General features: G+C 45.3%; 2 protein-coding genes across 3 annotated transcripts in view; one reads left to right on the forward strand and one right to left on the reverse strand.

The window, feature by feature from the left end:
* The window catches only part of INSYN2B (inhibitory synaptic factor family member 2B), a 103,164-nt gene extending 94,038 nt beyond the window's left edge, over positions 1 to 9,126 (forward strand). The window contains exons 4-5 of one of the 2 annotated variants that reach the window (XR_013961004.1): positions 8,568 to 8,976; positions 9,035 to 9,126. Coding sequence is in view for 1 of the 2 variants with exons in the window: in XM_080676535.1 (XP_080532661.1) it covers positions 8,568 to 8,754 (187 nt within the window). In the remaining variant the exon portion in view is untranslated. Of the gene's footprint in view, positions 1 to 8,567 lie in introns of both variants that reach the window. The other variant, XM_080676535.1, reaches the window with a different exon arrangement.
* Positions 1 to 17,870, reverse strand: part of DOCK2 (dedicator of cytokinesis 2) — a 373,091-nt gene that overhangs the window by 179,240 nt on the left and 175,981 nt on the right. The window lies entirely within an intron of this gene.

Below are 17,870 nucleotides of genomic sequence, written 5' to 3' on the forward strand. Positions count from 1 at the left end.
GATCCCCTGCAAAACGCCCCCTGGAAAAGGCAGGGGACATTGTAAATAATAAGTAGGCAGGCTCATCCATTGTCACCTTTTTGCTCCCTTCTTTTTAAAACATCCATCTTAAGCAAATTTTCTAAGCTCTAGGAAGACAAAAATTATTAAATGTCTAGACAGCTAGGCAGGACAAAAAAAAAATCTATTCATCATAAACAATAATTATGTTTAACTAATCTCCATTCACATTTTGCATAGTCTCTTTTCTTCCTCAGCCAGATGATGTATTTTCTATTACCTTAAGATGACTTTTTATTTAGCTTATGTAAATGAAAAGGACAAGTGGCTGTTGCCCAGGCTACTGTGAGTTTCATGGCCTGGCTGTGGGCAGATCCTTTCTGACCCCTGAGTTACCTCATCTGAACAATGAGGGCCTTTAATTAAGATGCTCCCTCTGGTCCCTTTCAGTCCTGACACTCGGGTGTTCTGTGCTCAATTAAAAGTGGCAATATTTGGTTACACTATGACCTTCCCACAAGTCTGAGAATGTTTGCATTTTCCTGTAGCTACTTCAAACATCCCCAGCAAACAGTCTAAGTTAATTTACACCCCTGGAAAGGTTAGTAAACCTTCATGCACACGTCCCTTCCCAGGTTTCCAAGAGGAGCAGCCACTGTGTATATCCACTCCTCATCATCATTCAGAGCCAGTCTGTCCTCGCAGATAGTATCTGTACCCTTGTATCTAAACCATTGCGAAGGAACAAGCAATTAATTTGATGAAAGCAAAGAGATCAAACATCCCCATCATAGTAACAGTGGGAAGATGACAGTTGTCATTTTTTAAAAAACATTTCAAACAACTGCAAACCCTGTGTTGTGTCCTGTAAAGTCAGATCTTACATCTAATGAATAAGTGATGTGCAATGCTCATCCTCGGGCCTTGTTCGGCTGTGCTTCCCCTCCTGACGGTGGATGGGCCCAGTGCCCGTCACTGTACACAAAGCACACGGGCTCAGGACACGTTGCCTGCCAGGTCTGTCTCCCTGGAGATGTTGCTGCTAAGTTAGCAGCACAGGAGGTTTCTGAAGTGGCCCCATCGCCGAAGGCCTTGGCCAGTGGTCGGCAAACACATTAGTCAACAGAGCCAAATATCAACAGTACAACGATTGAAATTTCTTTTGAGAGCCGAATTTTTTAAACTTAAACTTCTTCTAATGCCACTTCTTCAAAATAGACTCGTCCAGGCCGTGGTATTTTGTGGAAGAGCCACACTCAAGGGGCCAAAGAGCCGCATGTGGCTCGCGAGCCGCAGTTTGCCGACCACTGGCCTTGGCTAATGCTACTTGCTCCCATCAAGACATGTCATTGTTTCCGTCCAACTCAGTCTCTGCTCCAAGAGGAGCCATTTGCCCCCCTCCCCACAAGACTCCTTGGCTTTCTTCTTACCATAGACCACTTCCTTAGATCCCATCTCACCAAGAAGCATAGCACCACAAGGATGCCTAAGGACGCCACGCATGGCTGTCAGGTGATTTCCTACACCAGGGAGAATGGACTCCTTTGAGTTTGGACTGCCGCTGGCTCCAAGGGGAGGGGGCAGAAATCGGCTCTACGCTTCAAGCTGGTTCCAGGCTATTTAGTCTCCAGTCACACTCCTCACCGATCCTTAGCATTGATTCTAGGACAAGTTTCAAAATGGGTTGGGTGAAGGCCACCTATGGCACCTAAGGTAAAATAATACTGGATTACCGAGTGAGAAGGCTGTTCTCTTTCCAAGTTTATTTCCACCCTTGTGATGACCAAGAGGGAAAAATCAAAGTTTGTGCTAGAATGTCTTCAAAAGCTTTCCTATGCTTATTGATCACACTTCTTTGCCCAGACAGAGTAAGTCTCAGGCTCATAGCCATAGGCAAGCAACAGTATCTAGCCAGAATGTAATCATTTTAAAATTTTTTATTGAAGCTTTTAACTTCTAAAACAAGTCCCCCTAAATATTCATTGTAAATGATGCAGGTCTCCATTTTCAAAAGTGGTATCAACTATTTTATATACATGTTTTGAAGTTTAAATAGAAAATTGATTTAAGGAAGAAAAGCATTAAGTCAATAGTTTCACAAAAACCATGAAGATAGTGAACGAATGATTGAAGTGTGAGAAATGGAGCTCGGAGGAATCAGCTCCCTTTCCTCTTCTCAAAAGCACGAGTTTCCCCCAGCCACATCCCTCCTCCTTCCCCCACTCCACTCCCTGCTCCTCCAGCCACATCTCCCTGCACTTCATCTTCCAGTTCACTCTGACAATCATTGCCGAGCCTCTTTGGAGGATTTTGACTACACCAATCATGCATTTATATTCTGGACATAGCCCCCAGGAAAAAAATCTTCTTGGTTTAAGTTGTAAAATGCATCAAATGTTTTAAGGCAGTGGTCGGCAAACTCATTAGTCAACAGAGCCAAATATCAACAGTACAACGATTGAAATTTCTTTTGAGAGCCAAATTTTTTAAACTTAAACTTCTTCTAATGCCACTTCTTCAAAATAGACTCGCCCAGGCCGGGGTATTTTGTGGAAGAGCCACACTCAAGGGGCCAAAGAGCCGCATGTGGCTCACGAGCCACAGTTTGCCGACCACTGTTTTAAGGGAAGAGAATAGGAAGTCTTTCTCAGAAAAAAAATTTTGTCTACCATCCAAACATGTTACTTAGGAAATGGAAATAAAGAGCATGCTGCAAACTTAGCATTTTTAATGGGTGAAGGGAGAGGTTTGCAAGGTGCTAGAGAGAAACAGAAGAGCTGTTGTTTGTATGGGGGTCTACCTGGACAGGCTGTCTCCTCCTCTCGTCCTCAGCTTCTTTTCATGGTTTCAACTGTACTCATGGACTATTTATTAATTAAATGTTATTTACTTACTTACTTACTTACTTGTTAATCCTCACCTGAGGATATGTTCTCCATAGATTTTTAGAGTGGAAAAAGGGAGAGGAGAGAAAGAGAAAGAAACATCAATGCAAGATGGATTGTCACCTCTGGCACTTGTCCTGACGTGGGCCAGGATGTGGCCTGCAACCGAGGTACATGCCCTTGACTGGGAATCAAACCCAGACCCTTCCGTCTGTGGGCTGATGTTCTAATCACCGAGCAAAACTGGCCAGGGCTGTACTCATGGATTTTAAGTTGATGTCTCATGACACTACCGTCTTCTCCTACCTCTTTCACCAGCATGTTCTCTCTCTCTCTCTCTCCCCTAACTACAGGGACATAGAAACTATCTCAAAGGCATCTCAGATTCACCAGCTTTGATATTCAGAACTTATCACAAGGAGTCTCTCTGGAGCATAGGCCTAAGCCTTCTAACTGTGTGCCCTGCCAGAGAAAGCCCTGGCCGCCACCTTCCAAAGAGCTCCACGAGTCCCCTGGGGTCACCTGGCTGGTAATGCTTGGGAGCCTTCTGTCAGTTCCTTTCTATGGTTAAGTGTTTTGGACACTGGGTCTTGGCCTTGCTTGCCACTTACAGCTATTTATTGGCTAATCTGAGAACAAGGTATAGAAATGTAAGTTGCTCCCAGGCCTGTGGGTTTAGCAACCAACTCTCCACTTCAATTATTTAGTACTTTCCTTTGGCCTGCTGAGGCTGCTCTCCCAGCAGGGAGCCCGGTGACTGCACGAGCCAGGTCTTCCGGTCACAGGCCTCTTTTTGGCCAAAAAAGGAAAGTCCCGGTGAAAAACACCCACAAAGCACACAGCCTATCTGTTCTTTCCGGTAATGACAGACGCATCTGTGGCTCTCAGCACATTTCAACATGGACTGAGCAGCATTCACTTCGAAGGCTGGACCTTGTGCATCATAGCAATACCAGCCAGCCTCCCTACATCACCACCGCCAGACATCGCTCAAGCCGTGTCTTTAAGGAACAGGCATAAAGTCTGAGGTACATGTGGAGATTTCTCTGAGCCCCAACTGGTTGATCCCCAGGATATTTGCCTCTGGTCCCTGTTTCTCTCAGCAGCATGTCAACCCTTCCTTCTTCTCCCCAGAGTATAAGGGGAAAAGGATTTACAGCATCAGCAATTTATCTTCAATAAAAAATGAAACCTATTTTAATGCATTCATAGCTAAAGAGGCTGAAACATGCCATAAATATAAAATCAAGCAAGCTGAGAATTTCCCAGGAATAACAAACGGATGGCTGCTGGCACAGAGGCCACGGTTGACCACAGAATGACCTAATCTTTATTTCTCTGTCAAGTAAATGTAACAATCATTACCACTTGTCCTACCAGGCACTGAGCCAGGCAGTTTGCTAAACACTGTACACACAGCATCTCATCTCAGACTCCCAACAACCCTGATGTACGAGTATGGTTATTATCCCATTTTACAGATGAGGAAATGGAGACTCAGAGAGGTTCTGTGACTTGTCCAAGATCCAACAGAGCTGGGGCTGAAACAGGCCCTGCTTTCGGGAGATTTTCCTGTCCTTCCCCTCTTACCTGGGACCTGGCATAATCAGTGAATATATGTGTTCACGTTCTCTGAGTGGGCCTGTCTTTGCTGAGGGCTTAACGGGAAGACCTCCTCGTCCCAGAGCCACAGAACCCAGAGCGCAGGGTTCTCTCAATTAGCGATCAGCATGATGATTCTTGCAGCTCATGTTCAAGTGCCCGGAGGAGAACCTGCGACTCCCTGAGGGCTCGTCAGCAGACGCATGCCCTAGGGGGAGGCGTGCCCTTGCCAACCTGAAATGGCTGCAAGTTGTGAACCTTAAAATTACACCCTATAAATAACAAGCAAACTGGTCATTAGAAGAAAGTTTCAGGAACGGGGGCGGGGGGTGGGGGGAGGCGGTGAGACAAATTAACTAAAGCGCCTACGTTCCAAGGCTGGGATCCTTCCCAAAAGAAACGTGACTTGATTATCCAAGGAGACAGGAACCAAACTGCCCTCGCTGAGCTCACTGAGGCCGCCAGCTCATTCTTTAGAGAAGAAACCTGTAGGAGGTCCCTAAGTCTGTGGTCACGGGGCTCTGTGTGCAAGGAGCCACAGAAACCCTCGCAGAGGGAGGAGGTAGAGAGGGACCTGGAGGATGCTCCATCTTCAGGGAGGTGTCGTGGACCATTAGTTTCTCAGCCAGCCTGCTTGGAGTGTGTGGTTAGTGGCAGGGGTTTAATAAAAGACCAGGCCCCTTTGCTGAGAAAGAAGGGCAGAGGGCCCCCTGCAGACCTCAGCAGCCTACCACACCAAAGATAAAGACGACTGGCTGAGCCCACATATTACTTTGAGTTTGCTGCCTGCTAAGGGAGTACCCATCTTCTCTGGGTACACAGCTTCCCACCAGTATTGCCCTGCAATCTGGAAACACCATTGCAGAGTGAGCTGGTTCCACAGGGGACAGGGCGGTCATGTACCAGGCCTTGGTCACCACCACTTCGACACCCCCACCCTACACACATTTGACGGCCAGGATCTCAGTCCGGTCTGTTTTAGTGTACCAGCTTCAGGGTCAAACCATCTCGGTTCAAATCCTGGCTCTGTCGTTTACTACTGTGTGGCCGTAACCTGCCCTTGCCTTGGTTTCCTCGTTTATGGAACGAAGATAGTATCTATCTAAGGGGGCCATGAGAATTACATGAGGCATGTGGGCATTACTAACTTTGCAGTGCAGAGTCTACAATATAGATTTCACTGCACGAATGACAGTCCTCCTCTTCTTCTTCCTCCACCTCCTCCTCCTCCTCATTCTCTTTTTCCTTCTCCTTTTCCTCTCACCTTCCCTTCTCCCGCTCCTCCATCTTCTTCTCTTCATTATTATTAATTGGAATTGCCATGCGCCCTCACCTAACATGGTCCAGGTACTCTTCTGTTATTTCTTCTTCTTAGATTAAGTTCCTGGTAGTAGCCAGGCCCTGGGCTAAAACATCTCATCGCTCTTCAGGAAAAACAAAGGACTAAGAGTCTGGAAACCAGGCTTATATTCTGTTCATAACTTACAGTGTGACTTCTCCATGCCAACTCATTTGTCCATTAAATGGGGACAACAATTTTCCCACTTTCCTGGGCTATCATGAGGATAAAATGAAAACACAGATCTGACAGGTTTGCAATTTGAAAGTGCTACTCAAAGGTAAGGGGTTTCTATGAACTCATCTGTTTCTATATAAACGTGTAGCTCTTGTTGGCCTGCCTACCTTTGGTTTGTCCAGCCACGCTGCTGCATCCAGACCCAGGCTCTGTTGTTTGCTCATGTACTAAAGTATCATCTACTTTTTGCTTCTCACTATTTCTTCTTCCCAACAAGCCATGACTTAGGTTTCCCACTGCTTCCAATTTCCTAGAAAAACATCCCTGTGCTTTTCACCTGGCCTGATGGCTGAGGCATTGATGTGTGAGCTGGACTAGTGAGATGCTCTCCAGAGGGACACCTGAAAGCTCTCTCCCATGCCTGGCTGACAGCTCACTTTCTAAAAGAATGCAGTCCCACACCCAGACAGATCACATGGGCAGGGCTCCAAGGCTCCCTTAGACAATGACTGGGGCAGCCTGACCAGGTGTCAGATATTCCTCATAGACAACCGCCCTGACCTCGACTGCTCCACATGACCTCAATGGATCCAGGCCTGAATTCTGTTCTGTAACAATTCCTTGGCCCCACTGTGAGCCAGAGCTCTGCAAACGAAGCCCTCGGCTCTCCTCTTCATCCCGTACAGAATATGGGTGGCAGAAGATGGTAAGGGTGGGCTGGGAGGGCAGTTAAGAGAATAAGAGAAGGGGAAGCAAGGTTTAAAAAGTTACTGGTGTTCACCTTGTTACCAAACCCAAGGCAGACAGCATTCCCTAGAATCTACAAACAACCCTCTTCCTTGACTTCTCACCAAGTAGACAATTTATTCCACTTATCAAGAGGTCCCTGAATATGGTATGAGTTGGCTAAAAAGGAAGTTAAAGGGTATCTCCTTCCCTCCATGCAGCTTCAAGATGAAAAGAGATGAGACCCTATACATTCCTCCAAACTAAAGAATAGTTTGTCAAGAATAAGAAGGAAGCCCTAACCGGTTTGGATCAGTGGATAGAGCGTTGGCCTGCGGACTCAAGGGTCCCAGGTTCGATTCTGGTCAAGGGCATGTACCTTGGTTGCAGGCACATCCCCAGTAGGGAGTGTGCAGGAGGCAGCTGATCGATGTTTCTCTCTCATCAATGTTTCTAACTCTCTATCCCTCTCCTTTTCTCTCTGTAAAAAATTAATAAAATATATATTTTTAAATTTAGAAAAAAAAAGAGTAAGAAGGAAAGTGACAATTTTCCTTTATGTTAATAAATTGCTTTGTCCTAAAAAAATTAATCAATTTCTTTCCTAAGTTCACACACTTCTCTATGTCTTTTTGCCTGGCCTTGAAAAGAAAGTTACTTTCAATCTCCATCCAATTGTCAAAATCAGTGGGGGCAATTGCAAGAGAGGTGGGGGGAGAGCCCTAAGTCCCACTGATTATAAGGCAATCCTGTGGTGTTTCCATAGAAACATAGATTGTATTCTTTCCCAAATGTGAGTGGAGGGGAGGGGTGAAGAGTGATAATGCTGGCAAGGTATACAATTACTGAAGAGCTTCAGATATGAGTGAAGAGACATTCAGCCCATAAGATATGAAGACAAAAGACTTAGTGAAGAGTGGAGTGGGCAGAGACCATATCCTATGTGAAGACATTTCACCTGTCATTGTGTCCCATCTGTGCAGCTATCCAGTGAGAGAGCTTTATAACCCCCACTTTCAACTGAGTCTCTGAAAGAGAAGCAACTTGTCCAAGGTCACCTAGCCGGTGAGTGGTATAACCTTGGTTCAAACTCGGGAGTGTTCTACTCGAAGCCCTTGCTCTAGCTTCTATGTTGGGCTGCACTTTAAATCGTGATGATGAGACAGTTTCATTCTGCCTCCTGGCTCTTCTCTCCCCGAGCCTGCCAGTTCTGTACACATTCTCGATTCACCCATGGCATTATTTTTTTTCCAATTGGTATTAGGACATTGCTGTCAGTCTTGACAAAGTCAAGTGGTTTGTTGCTGTCATTGTTTATTCAAATTATGAAGTCAGAGAAATGTCACATATAAGGAAAAAAAGAAAGCTGGTTTTTGTGTATGCGTCTATCATTTGGTAGAAGTATATGGATAAAGAGCTGGAAAGTAGGCATAGTTGAGATAAATACAAGGCATATTTTAAAAGCAATTGTTAGTTTAACCATCTGTCTCACACACTGAGAAGTAAAATCCACAAGAGCAGTGTCCATGTCTGTCTGTCTGTCTTGTTGTGTCCCATAACTGAGCACAGTGTTGAGCCATGAGCTGGATGGATGGTTGGATGGATGGGTGATGGATGGATGAGTGGATGGATGGATGAGTGGATAGGTGGATGGGTGGAAGGATGGATGGATGGAGAGATGGCACAATTTTTCCAAGGTCATATAGCCAGTAGGTACCTAAGCATCTGGGTCTAGATGTCAAAGCCCATGCTCTTCCATATCAGTTGGGCCCGTGGTGATGCTAAATTCATATGTGCTGACTTGAATTTACTGTCCTTCCTTGTCCTGTGTTTTTCAGTGTAGAATATGATTTTCGGCAGCAAGAAGGCAGGTTCCATGAAGTTCTACAGAGTCTGGAGGAAGCAGAGCCAGCTGAGGAGCCATGTCCCCCACCAAAGTCCACAGCAGAACCCCCTGTTCCCGAGAAACAGGACTTAAGGCGGAAAACCAAGAAGGTGAAGAAGAAATGCTTCTGGTGGATCTGAGCTTGTTGGGACCATGCCCTCTGCCCTCCCCCAAAACCTCCCTGAGATGGGGACCACTGCCCTCAGGTCTTCTCTACTTCTTAGCAAAGGCCCCAGACTGAAAGCCACTCAACCTGAAAAACCGGAAAGACTCCAGGGCTGCTGTAGCCACTGCGGGACCCCTGACCACCAACCTCACCTGAGTGAGTGCCACTGTTTGCTGAGGGCTTCACGGACCCTAGAGTGACCACTTGCCTAGTTCCCCATCACACACAACTAGGCCACAATCCTGGTTTGCGAGTCAAGGTTCCCACCCTGAACAAAGCCCCCATCGACTCTCCAACACCTCTATGATGCTAAGAACTTCCTTCTCATCCTTGGTTTGTCATCCGGAAAAAAAAAAAAAAAAAAAAAAAAAAAAAGGTTATGTAGAGCAGGAAGTTAGAGTACAGTTAGAAACGGATACACCAGGAAAGATCAGTTACATACACTGGTCGTTTTCTAAGATGTTGGCATACATAGCATGACAGAAATGTACAGGGCAAAAATGTAAGAGTGCCTGGTGGGCTGGGTCATTTTCATTTTAAAATAGCCCCTTGGCCCCAAATTAAGAATTTGTCATCTCATGCTGCGGGGGCCTTCCAGTCTGTGGCAAAACAAGGTCACTGCAGGGGATAAGGAACTTGGTGTGGCTATCCTGCAGTTGTAGCTCCAGGGCCCACCTTAAGCCACCATGCTTCTCAGCCTAGGGCATGAGACCACCTGGAAAATAGGTGGGATCTGGTCTGAACTTTAAGATTCCACAGTTGATTTCCCTGCAACATTTAAGATCATGAGATCCAGCAACCTGTCTGTTTCATCGGACCAGTAACATAAATAAGACTAAGATAAAATACAACACTGGTTCTTACCCATTCATCCCTGCAATAGCTTTGTAGATAGGTTCTTAAATATATTAATCTACATAATCTCCCTTCCTGGTGACCAGGCCATGATCACCTGATTGAATAAGCAGCAGGATGAGGGATATATATTTTTTTCCATTTTAGTATTAAAGACCTTTCCTTCCCAAAGTCTGAATTCTTTTAAAGTCTGGCTCATTCTTTTGACAAGACCCCTATACATGTGGGTCCAGTCAAACTTGCATGGCTGAACAAACTACTAACTTAATATAATTAAGTAATTGCTACATACTTTGGGGGATGAGGGGTGGGTTCTCGTTAAATTCTCTACCAGACTGTGCTCGGATGGATGCTGCTTAGAAAAGGGATCCTAAAGCTCAACATGGCATTCAATGAAGAAGGCATGTCATACCCCCCTTTGCTCAAGATCAGGTGTCTGAGTTAGAGTCTGCGGAGTACAGCATCCCGTGTGAACATGGGATGAACGTACCCCCACTGCAAATTGAGACGAATTGAGCAAACCATTCCGACAGTTGCACCTGCTCCTGCCACAGTGCTGCAGTGTGCAAGCTCTTTCAGGGAGAGTGAGAGGGAAATTTGGCAAGGAATCTCAGCTTGCACTATTTAAGTCTTGGAATGTCATTCAAGATGTTCTTGTTCTGCTTCTAGTGTAATGTTTAAACCCACAAAGTGAGACCAGCACCCATAATGTTAAGTGGGAATTAAGATAAATACACTTGTCATATGGAGGAAGCCACATTTCAATAAGATATGCTACTACTGGCTGAAAGCCACAGATCTTCCTGTATCCACACAATCAACTCTCAGTTGGCCCCAACAATGGAAAAGAACAGCATCGAGGATAATCCAATAAAGCAAAATCATGTGGGATCTGTTATGTAATTTTCTCTTGTAGCAGAGCTTCCATCTTAATTCGCTTTGCTTACACTAATAATAGCCTAGTCCACTATCCTTTAACAAATTGCTTAAAATTTCAGGGCCTGTTTGTTCATTCTCAAATGGAGATATAAACACCTACTCGACCCACTTGATAAGCTCTGTGCATGGTTCAACATCAAATGAGCAGAATGACCCAGAGTTGAGGTGGCTCATTTGCCAAACTTAGCCCAGAATGATGAAGAGGTGTTTAAAGTCATTCTATCAGAGTAGAACCCAACCCTTGGGTAATTAAAGAGCGCACATTTTTACATACTTAGGTTGAGTTGGAGATATCAGATAAACCCTCAACTGAAAAATGAAATTGGGGTAGGAAATGTTGACATTTCTAAAAATACAGCCAAATGAGACTGCAATGAATCTATACCAAAGCACAACAGCATTGCTGGGGCCACCAACCTGGAAGTGGGAAGGAGGTCTCTTCTGGAAATTGAACATTTAAAATCATTATGAGGGAAAGGGATTCAGTAAAACGCCTTCCTGCTAATAAAAATGATCATCTCTGTTTAAAAAAACACACCCACACATATACATAGACCAAAACTCTATACCCATCTACTCATGTGAAAATCACCTCTTTGTAAAATATTATGTAACATCTACCACGATAATCTGCAAAAATGCTGTACTTGAGGTTATATGGTTTTACAGAGAGAGATTAATTTAGCCAAAATTACTTTTATAAAATTGAAGGGGAAAAGACTGATACATCAACTTAAGTTGCTGGAGTTTATGTAGCTGCTTTCTCTGTAGTTAAGAAAAAAATGTGTACTCGCTATACTTGGATCTTAATACCAGCTCATCTGTAGAGCCCCTTCTTAAAAACAATGTATAATGTAAGTTTTTGTAAATTTCTAAACTGTTTTAAATGGGATATTATCTTTTGCAATAAACTTACATATTTTTTCTTAGGTTTTTAAGACTCCATTACTAGCTTGGGTTGATTTAAACTTAAGAAGGGTCATCCCTGCTCAGCCGGCGTGGCTCAGTGGCTGAGCATCAATCTATGAACTAGAAAGTCATGGTTAGATTGCCGGTCAGGGCACATGCTCAGGTTGTGGGCTTAGTCCCTGGTTTGGGGTGTGCAGAAGGCAGCCAATCAATGATTCTCTCTCTTATCATTGATGTTTCTATCTCTCTCTCCCTCTTCCTTCATCTCTGAAATCAATAAAAATATATATTTTTAAAAAGAAGGATGATACCTCAATGGTCCTAATGCTAGGGATAGTTTTCATTACAATCTCTTCTATATGTTTTCCAGGAAAACAAAGAACAGATTGAGAATTTAGGGCCATAATGGTGATGCGCCACGTGTCCTGGGAGCAAGGGAGGCAGAGTGAATGAACAGAACAGTTCCCAGCTCATTTGGATGTTTTTATCATTATTATACCCATATACCAGGCCTATAATTTATTCAATATTTTTCTTTATTTTTCCTGTAATTTTCTTCCTTAAAAGGCAACTTTATAACACCATCACAAGGAAACCCAATTGTGTTCCAAATATAGAGGACGAAATAAAAATAATTTTGTTGAATTTTTGTTAGAGACTGTTGAGTGCTGAAAGTGCTAAGCCTGAGACCAGCTCTCTTTGTTAAGGGAGTTAGCATACCTTCAACATGCGCTAAAGCCACTTGGACACCAAACGTTTTCTACTTGATTGATCGGGATGTTCGAGAGAGAATTGAAAAGAAAAAAACTTTTCCATCATGTTATTAAATCCCCACCACCACTACCCCCCAAACCATCTAAAACCAGCTTATTTACCAATTTGTGGGGTGGGGGACTGGACATAGAGTCAGAAGTCTTGACACATGGGTTTGATATTTTGCTACCTTCTTTTTGCCAGGTGAACTTGGGAAAGTTAACCTCAGTCCTCAGGGAGCCTCTGATTCCTATAAAACTGAACATAATCCTTGCCTTAGAAGGGTGTCTGAAAACTAAGTAGGTGAAAGCCCTGATCACAATGGAGGGCCCACAACAGGTGCTCAGTAAGTGTGTATTCACTCATTTGCTGATTGAAGTACATTGAGAGAGAGGATGGAAGGTGGCTTCATGGGGCTGCAGTGGGTTTTCAGAAACAGGCTTAAGACTTTCTCCAGGCAAAAAGTGGTGGTGATAAGGGAACGAACTCTTCCTGCCTGAGAAAGACCAGAAACCATGGCAATGAACATTACTTAACAAAGTCCTCAGTGATCCAGGACATGCAGGCAGGTCAGCCCAGCACAGCACTCTGAGGAATCGGTTATCCTGGAGGTGAAAGGTACCGTGGGAGTTGGGACCCTGCCATTTCAAGCTTCTGGCGATTAAGTGAGGCCAGTTGACTGGTCCCAGGACTCCCAGCAATCACGTGGGGAAGTGAGTGTTGGAAGCAATGTGGTTGGTGGGTGGAACACATAAGAGTCTACCAGACACCAGCTCCCAGGGCAGCTTCAGGAACCATTGACACTAGACTTGAGAGCCTTGTGCTGCTTTCCAGTCACACTAAGTCACCTTGAGCTCCTCAGGCCTAGCATGCAACACTCCCTCGAGGATCTGTGTGCACTTGTCCTTCTGCCTGGGACAATCCCCACCATGCCACCCTCCCTGCCAGGTCCCAGCAGAGTGAGCTTCCCAGCAAGGCCTTTCATGCTACCACCACTACTGCCCACACCACACCCAAAGCCTCTCTTACATGGTCACCTGGCACCAAGGACCTTCTATCGAAGCCATTGGCTCAGTTGTCCTTGTACTTATATGTGCATCATCCTTTGATGAATGTCTTTTTCCCTCATATATATATATATATATATATATATATATATATATATATATATATAAAAGGCTAATATGCAAAGTGTCCCCTCGGGAGTTCGACCGGGAGAATGGGAGTTTGATCGCTCACTATGATGTGCGCTGACCACCAGGGGGCAACATGGAACATGGAGGGCGACCAGCGGTGGCAGCCGGGTGTTGAGGAAGCAAGGAAAGGAGGAGGCGGGGAGGTGGGGGGAACCACGTGGTGGTGGTGCGTGGGTGGTGAGGGAAGGAGGAGGCATGGAGGCAGGGAGGAGGGGAGGTGGAACCGTGCGGGTGGCAAGGGAAGGAAGAAGTGGGGAGGCGGGGAGTGGGGAACCTGATCAGCCCTGATCGCCAGCCGGGCCTAGAGACCCCACCCGTGCTCGATTTTCATGCACCTGGCCTCTAGTTTGCCTATAACCTCCCTAAGACAGGAATCCTGCCTATTTTTGCTCACCTTTGTATCTTCAGCGCCTGTGCAATGGGATTCAAATATCTGTTGCAGGAATAAATTAGGGAATGGATTGGATCCAGCGGTGAGGCATGAAGAAAAGATTCCCAGATGGTTTCCTCGTCTCAGTCTGGCACAGGGACGGACTCTGGTGCACACGGGCTCCTCCTGTGCTCCCAGGAGCACCCAGCCTCCCACTGGTTTGAACCTTCAGCAGCTAATGTGCCAGGGCCCCTGATTCCCCTGTGGTCTGCATGGTATTCAGGACCCAGACACCAAGCCGCTGCTACCCTCCCCCTCTGCCAAGCCCCCAGCCCCTTTACCCAGAATACTGACAGCCCGGTTAACCTTGCTTCAGAACAAATTGCCATCATAATTAAATGCCAATGCGTTTTGCACATTTTACCAAGATACTGCCTTACTGCATGAAGGGGAAAATTGGTTTTGAAATTAAAGCAGATTGTTAACTATTTTTGCTGTAATGTTTCCATTAAAATGCCAGAATTTATTGCATGTGACCCAGTCCATTTCAGACAAATGCAATTTAAAGGAGACAGGGTCTGTCTCGCTGAAGCAGCATTTGGGACAGAGCATTCTGCCTTGGCTTAAACCACAACTAAAATCAAAAGACAATAAACATCCACCAAAGGATAATTTGCTCCAAAGCAAATAAAAGCTTTATTATCACGAATGGCTTTCACAAATTCTCAGGATCCATAGCTATCTTACATTAAATTTCACTCAAATGAAACCTGTACTTTTTTCCCTGGCAAAAGATCAATATATATGTTTTAAATCATCAGCTAAACACAGTGACCTCCTATTGGTACTTGGACTGGTTTCCAGGGAGCACACGCGATGCTGTGATGCCCTAGTGATGCTGACAAATAAGCAGCCTTTCTCCTGAGTCAAATGGACTGAGTCACTTTAACTGTTGAAACCAGGAGTTGTTCACACAGCGTTTCCATCCGGCACACTAAGCCGAGGTCACCCAGTCCCGCAGGCACTTATCCCGAATTGGGGAGGGAGGGGAAAGTTATGTGCTGTTGTCATTGTTTTTTGTTTGCTTATTTGTTTCAAGATTTTAAAAAAATGTATGCCTTCTGTAACTAGGGATCAAAGAGCAAAACCAAGCCACTGACATTCACAAACTCAGCCCACTGACTTGTGGGGATTTCCTGAAATGGATCCCTCCCTCTTCACTCTAGGCACCCACCGGCCCCAAGGAAATGTCTCAGATGAACCGCAGCCCACAATCACTTATTTCCCAATAAGGAGGCATTGATTCCTGCTCTGTGTCGGGCAGGAAAACTACAGATGCTGCCCTTGCTCACTGTGGTCCATTGGGGGTGGGGGAGGGTCTGAAAATAAGCTCTTGTCCTTTTCTGACCTGCCCCCCTGGATGTCACACCTTCTGACCATCTCAAGGCTGTCCTCAATTCTCTTGTGATGATTTTGTCCTAAAGTGTGGCTATTTCTAGTTTTCTCCCCCTTTCTCCACTGTACGTCATGTCCTGAGAGTAGGAACTGCTTTCCTTACCTTGTGAAGTCTTAAATCCAAAACATTTTTAATTGAAAGGAAGTATTTCATCACGAATTCTTGTCTGTCCCATGTGGCCCACTGCACTGACCTTCAAAGTCTACGTTCCCTTATGGTTTTCCAGCTCCTGTGGACCCAGCCTCCTCCTGGCTGCCTTGGGATCTCTCTGAGACACACATCTGACCATGCCATTCCCTGGCTTTTTTTCCCCTAATCTCTACCCCACCACCATTCTGGAACATAAAATTCCTCCCACAGCAAAAAAGGCTCCTTGAAATCAGTCTCAACCCAGAATGTACAGTCTAACTTCCTGCGACTCCACTTTCTCCTGTACCCATCTCCCGCCGCTTTCCAAAATATCAGAGCCTATTACATACCAGTGACTTAGCACATGCTGTTCCCTCTGCCTGGGGTACCGTTCCATTACCTGTCTACCACGGGAAATAATTTTCATTTCGGTGGGATATTTAATAGTAGCTACATCACTACTAACTGGGATGTTTATTTTTCTAAAAGTTCCGGTTTATTGAAGTTACAATGGGCTCTCATTGAATGATTTGCTTCCATTATCTTATTTCCTCCTGAAAAAAAGTATCATGAGGTTGCTTATGATTACTCCCATTTTCCAGAAGAAAAACTGAGGCTTGGAGGGAGATAAGTAACTGGTCAAAGTCCGCACGTATGAGGTGGTGAGGGCTGAAGTCCTTTCAAGGTCTGCCAAATTTGGAAGCTTGGGCTCTTTGCTGCCATGCCAGACAGCGAGCTGCGATTTAAATGTCACCTCCTCTCTGTAACTTTTTCTGATCATCCCCTCCCCTGCCATGGGATTAGTCACTCCATCCTCTGAATACTCACAGCGCTTTGTACAGGCTGCTGCTTTATTATCTGAGCATTTCTCCTGTCAATCTTCCACACTCACATCTACCATGGAGCAGAGTCCTGGGGGACAGGAATTGTCACCTGCATCTCTCAGACCCCCCCCCCCACACACACACCATGTGTTTATCACATTGCCTGAGATGCTATAAATGCTTCATACAGGTTTGTTGAGGGAATTGGGAGAAAATTTGGAGATAAAATACCCAGGGTAGAGAGACAGACCACAACAAGAGTCCTCATTTCTGCCCCTGACTTGCTGCAAAATTTTAAACTAGTACTTCCCCCTCCTTCCTCCACCACTGCCTTTAGAGTGGAGCCATCTGGTGCCACAGGCTGGTTAAAAGAAAAGGGAAATTATATACATGAAAGTGCTTGACTGTCGCATTAATTCCTATGTTTTTTAAAATAGTGTTTAAGGTTGTTGTTTTTTTTCTTGTTTATAAAAGGAAAGCAAAATCATTTTAGAAAATGTGAAATTACAGAAATGTACAAACCATGTGTCCTCCAAGCAGAAGATGCCAATATAATTTTAGCCTCAGAACACGGTCCCTGGACCTGACTTCTGAGAGAGAGATCCAGGGCCTTCACTGAGGGACCACATTCTTCCCTCCCCGACTCTTGGGGTCCCTGATGGCATCCTTGTTGTTGTTATACTCCTGTAACCCTTTCTCTGTATTTGAGTCATAGAACTTCCTCGTGCTGTTAAAAAATAATCATGAATATTCACTGGCTGCACGAAGGCCTCACTGTGTGAGAGTGGTGTTAATCTAGAAAAATGGGCTCTGAATTTGAAGGAGCAGGTGACAAAATCGATTCCTTTGAATCACTTAAGAAGGCCAGAGACTCAGGCAGGGATGACATGGATGGAGACTTTTGGGGAGACTTGCTCCTTTGCAGTGTATCCCTGGGCTTCTCCGGGGGCACCTCCCATCCCTCAGAACACGGTCATGAGTCCCTCCCTCCAGTCTGCATTCAAGCTTTTGTAGTAGACATATGGTGGCTGACTCCATCTCAAGGGGGCTTTATTCACAGCCCAGCTGTGGTGACAGCTTGATAATACTTCCCAAGTTCAGGAGAGATCCTAAGTTGAGGCCGTAAAATAGTTTGCGACCTGGTTCATTGCTCTTGCATCAAAGAAGAGAGAAGACTTGAACGCTGAAGGAGAATCACGATGGCTCTTATTTCCTGAGGGCCTGCTGAGCGTGAAGCCTGGGCTGCGAGCTTCACATGTGAGTTTTCATTCGATTCTCACCATGGGTGGACGGGTAATAACCATTGGCCCCACTTCGCAGATGAGGGGACTGAGGAGCAGGGTTGTGAAGACACTTCCTAGCTGTGAAATGAGGCCTCCTCACTCCTCTTGGGAAAAGAAGGACCAGTTCCCAGTCAGTCAAAGCCTTTTCAATTCCAGATGCTGTGCCCCAACGCCATAGCCCCCAGAAAGCACCGCTGGGCATGAAAGGGCGCTGTGTCAATGCCCAGACAGCAGACATTCTAAAGTTCTAAAGCTTCTAAATTCTCCCAGGACAAGAAAAGGCTAGCCTCTCTTCCAGTGCCAGGAAACAGGGCGGGAGATACCTTTAAAAACGCACTTAAAAGGACCTGTCAGAATCAGATCTGTCCGCTCCACT

This window comes from Plecotus auritus (genome assembly GCF_963455305.1).
Source record: "Plecotus auritus genome assembly, chromosome: 6".
Classification (NCBI taxonomy): Eukaryota; Metazoa; Chordata; class Mammalia; order Chiroptera; family Vespertilionidae; genus Plecotus; species Plecotus auritus.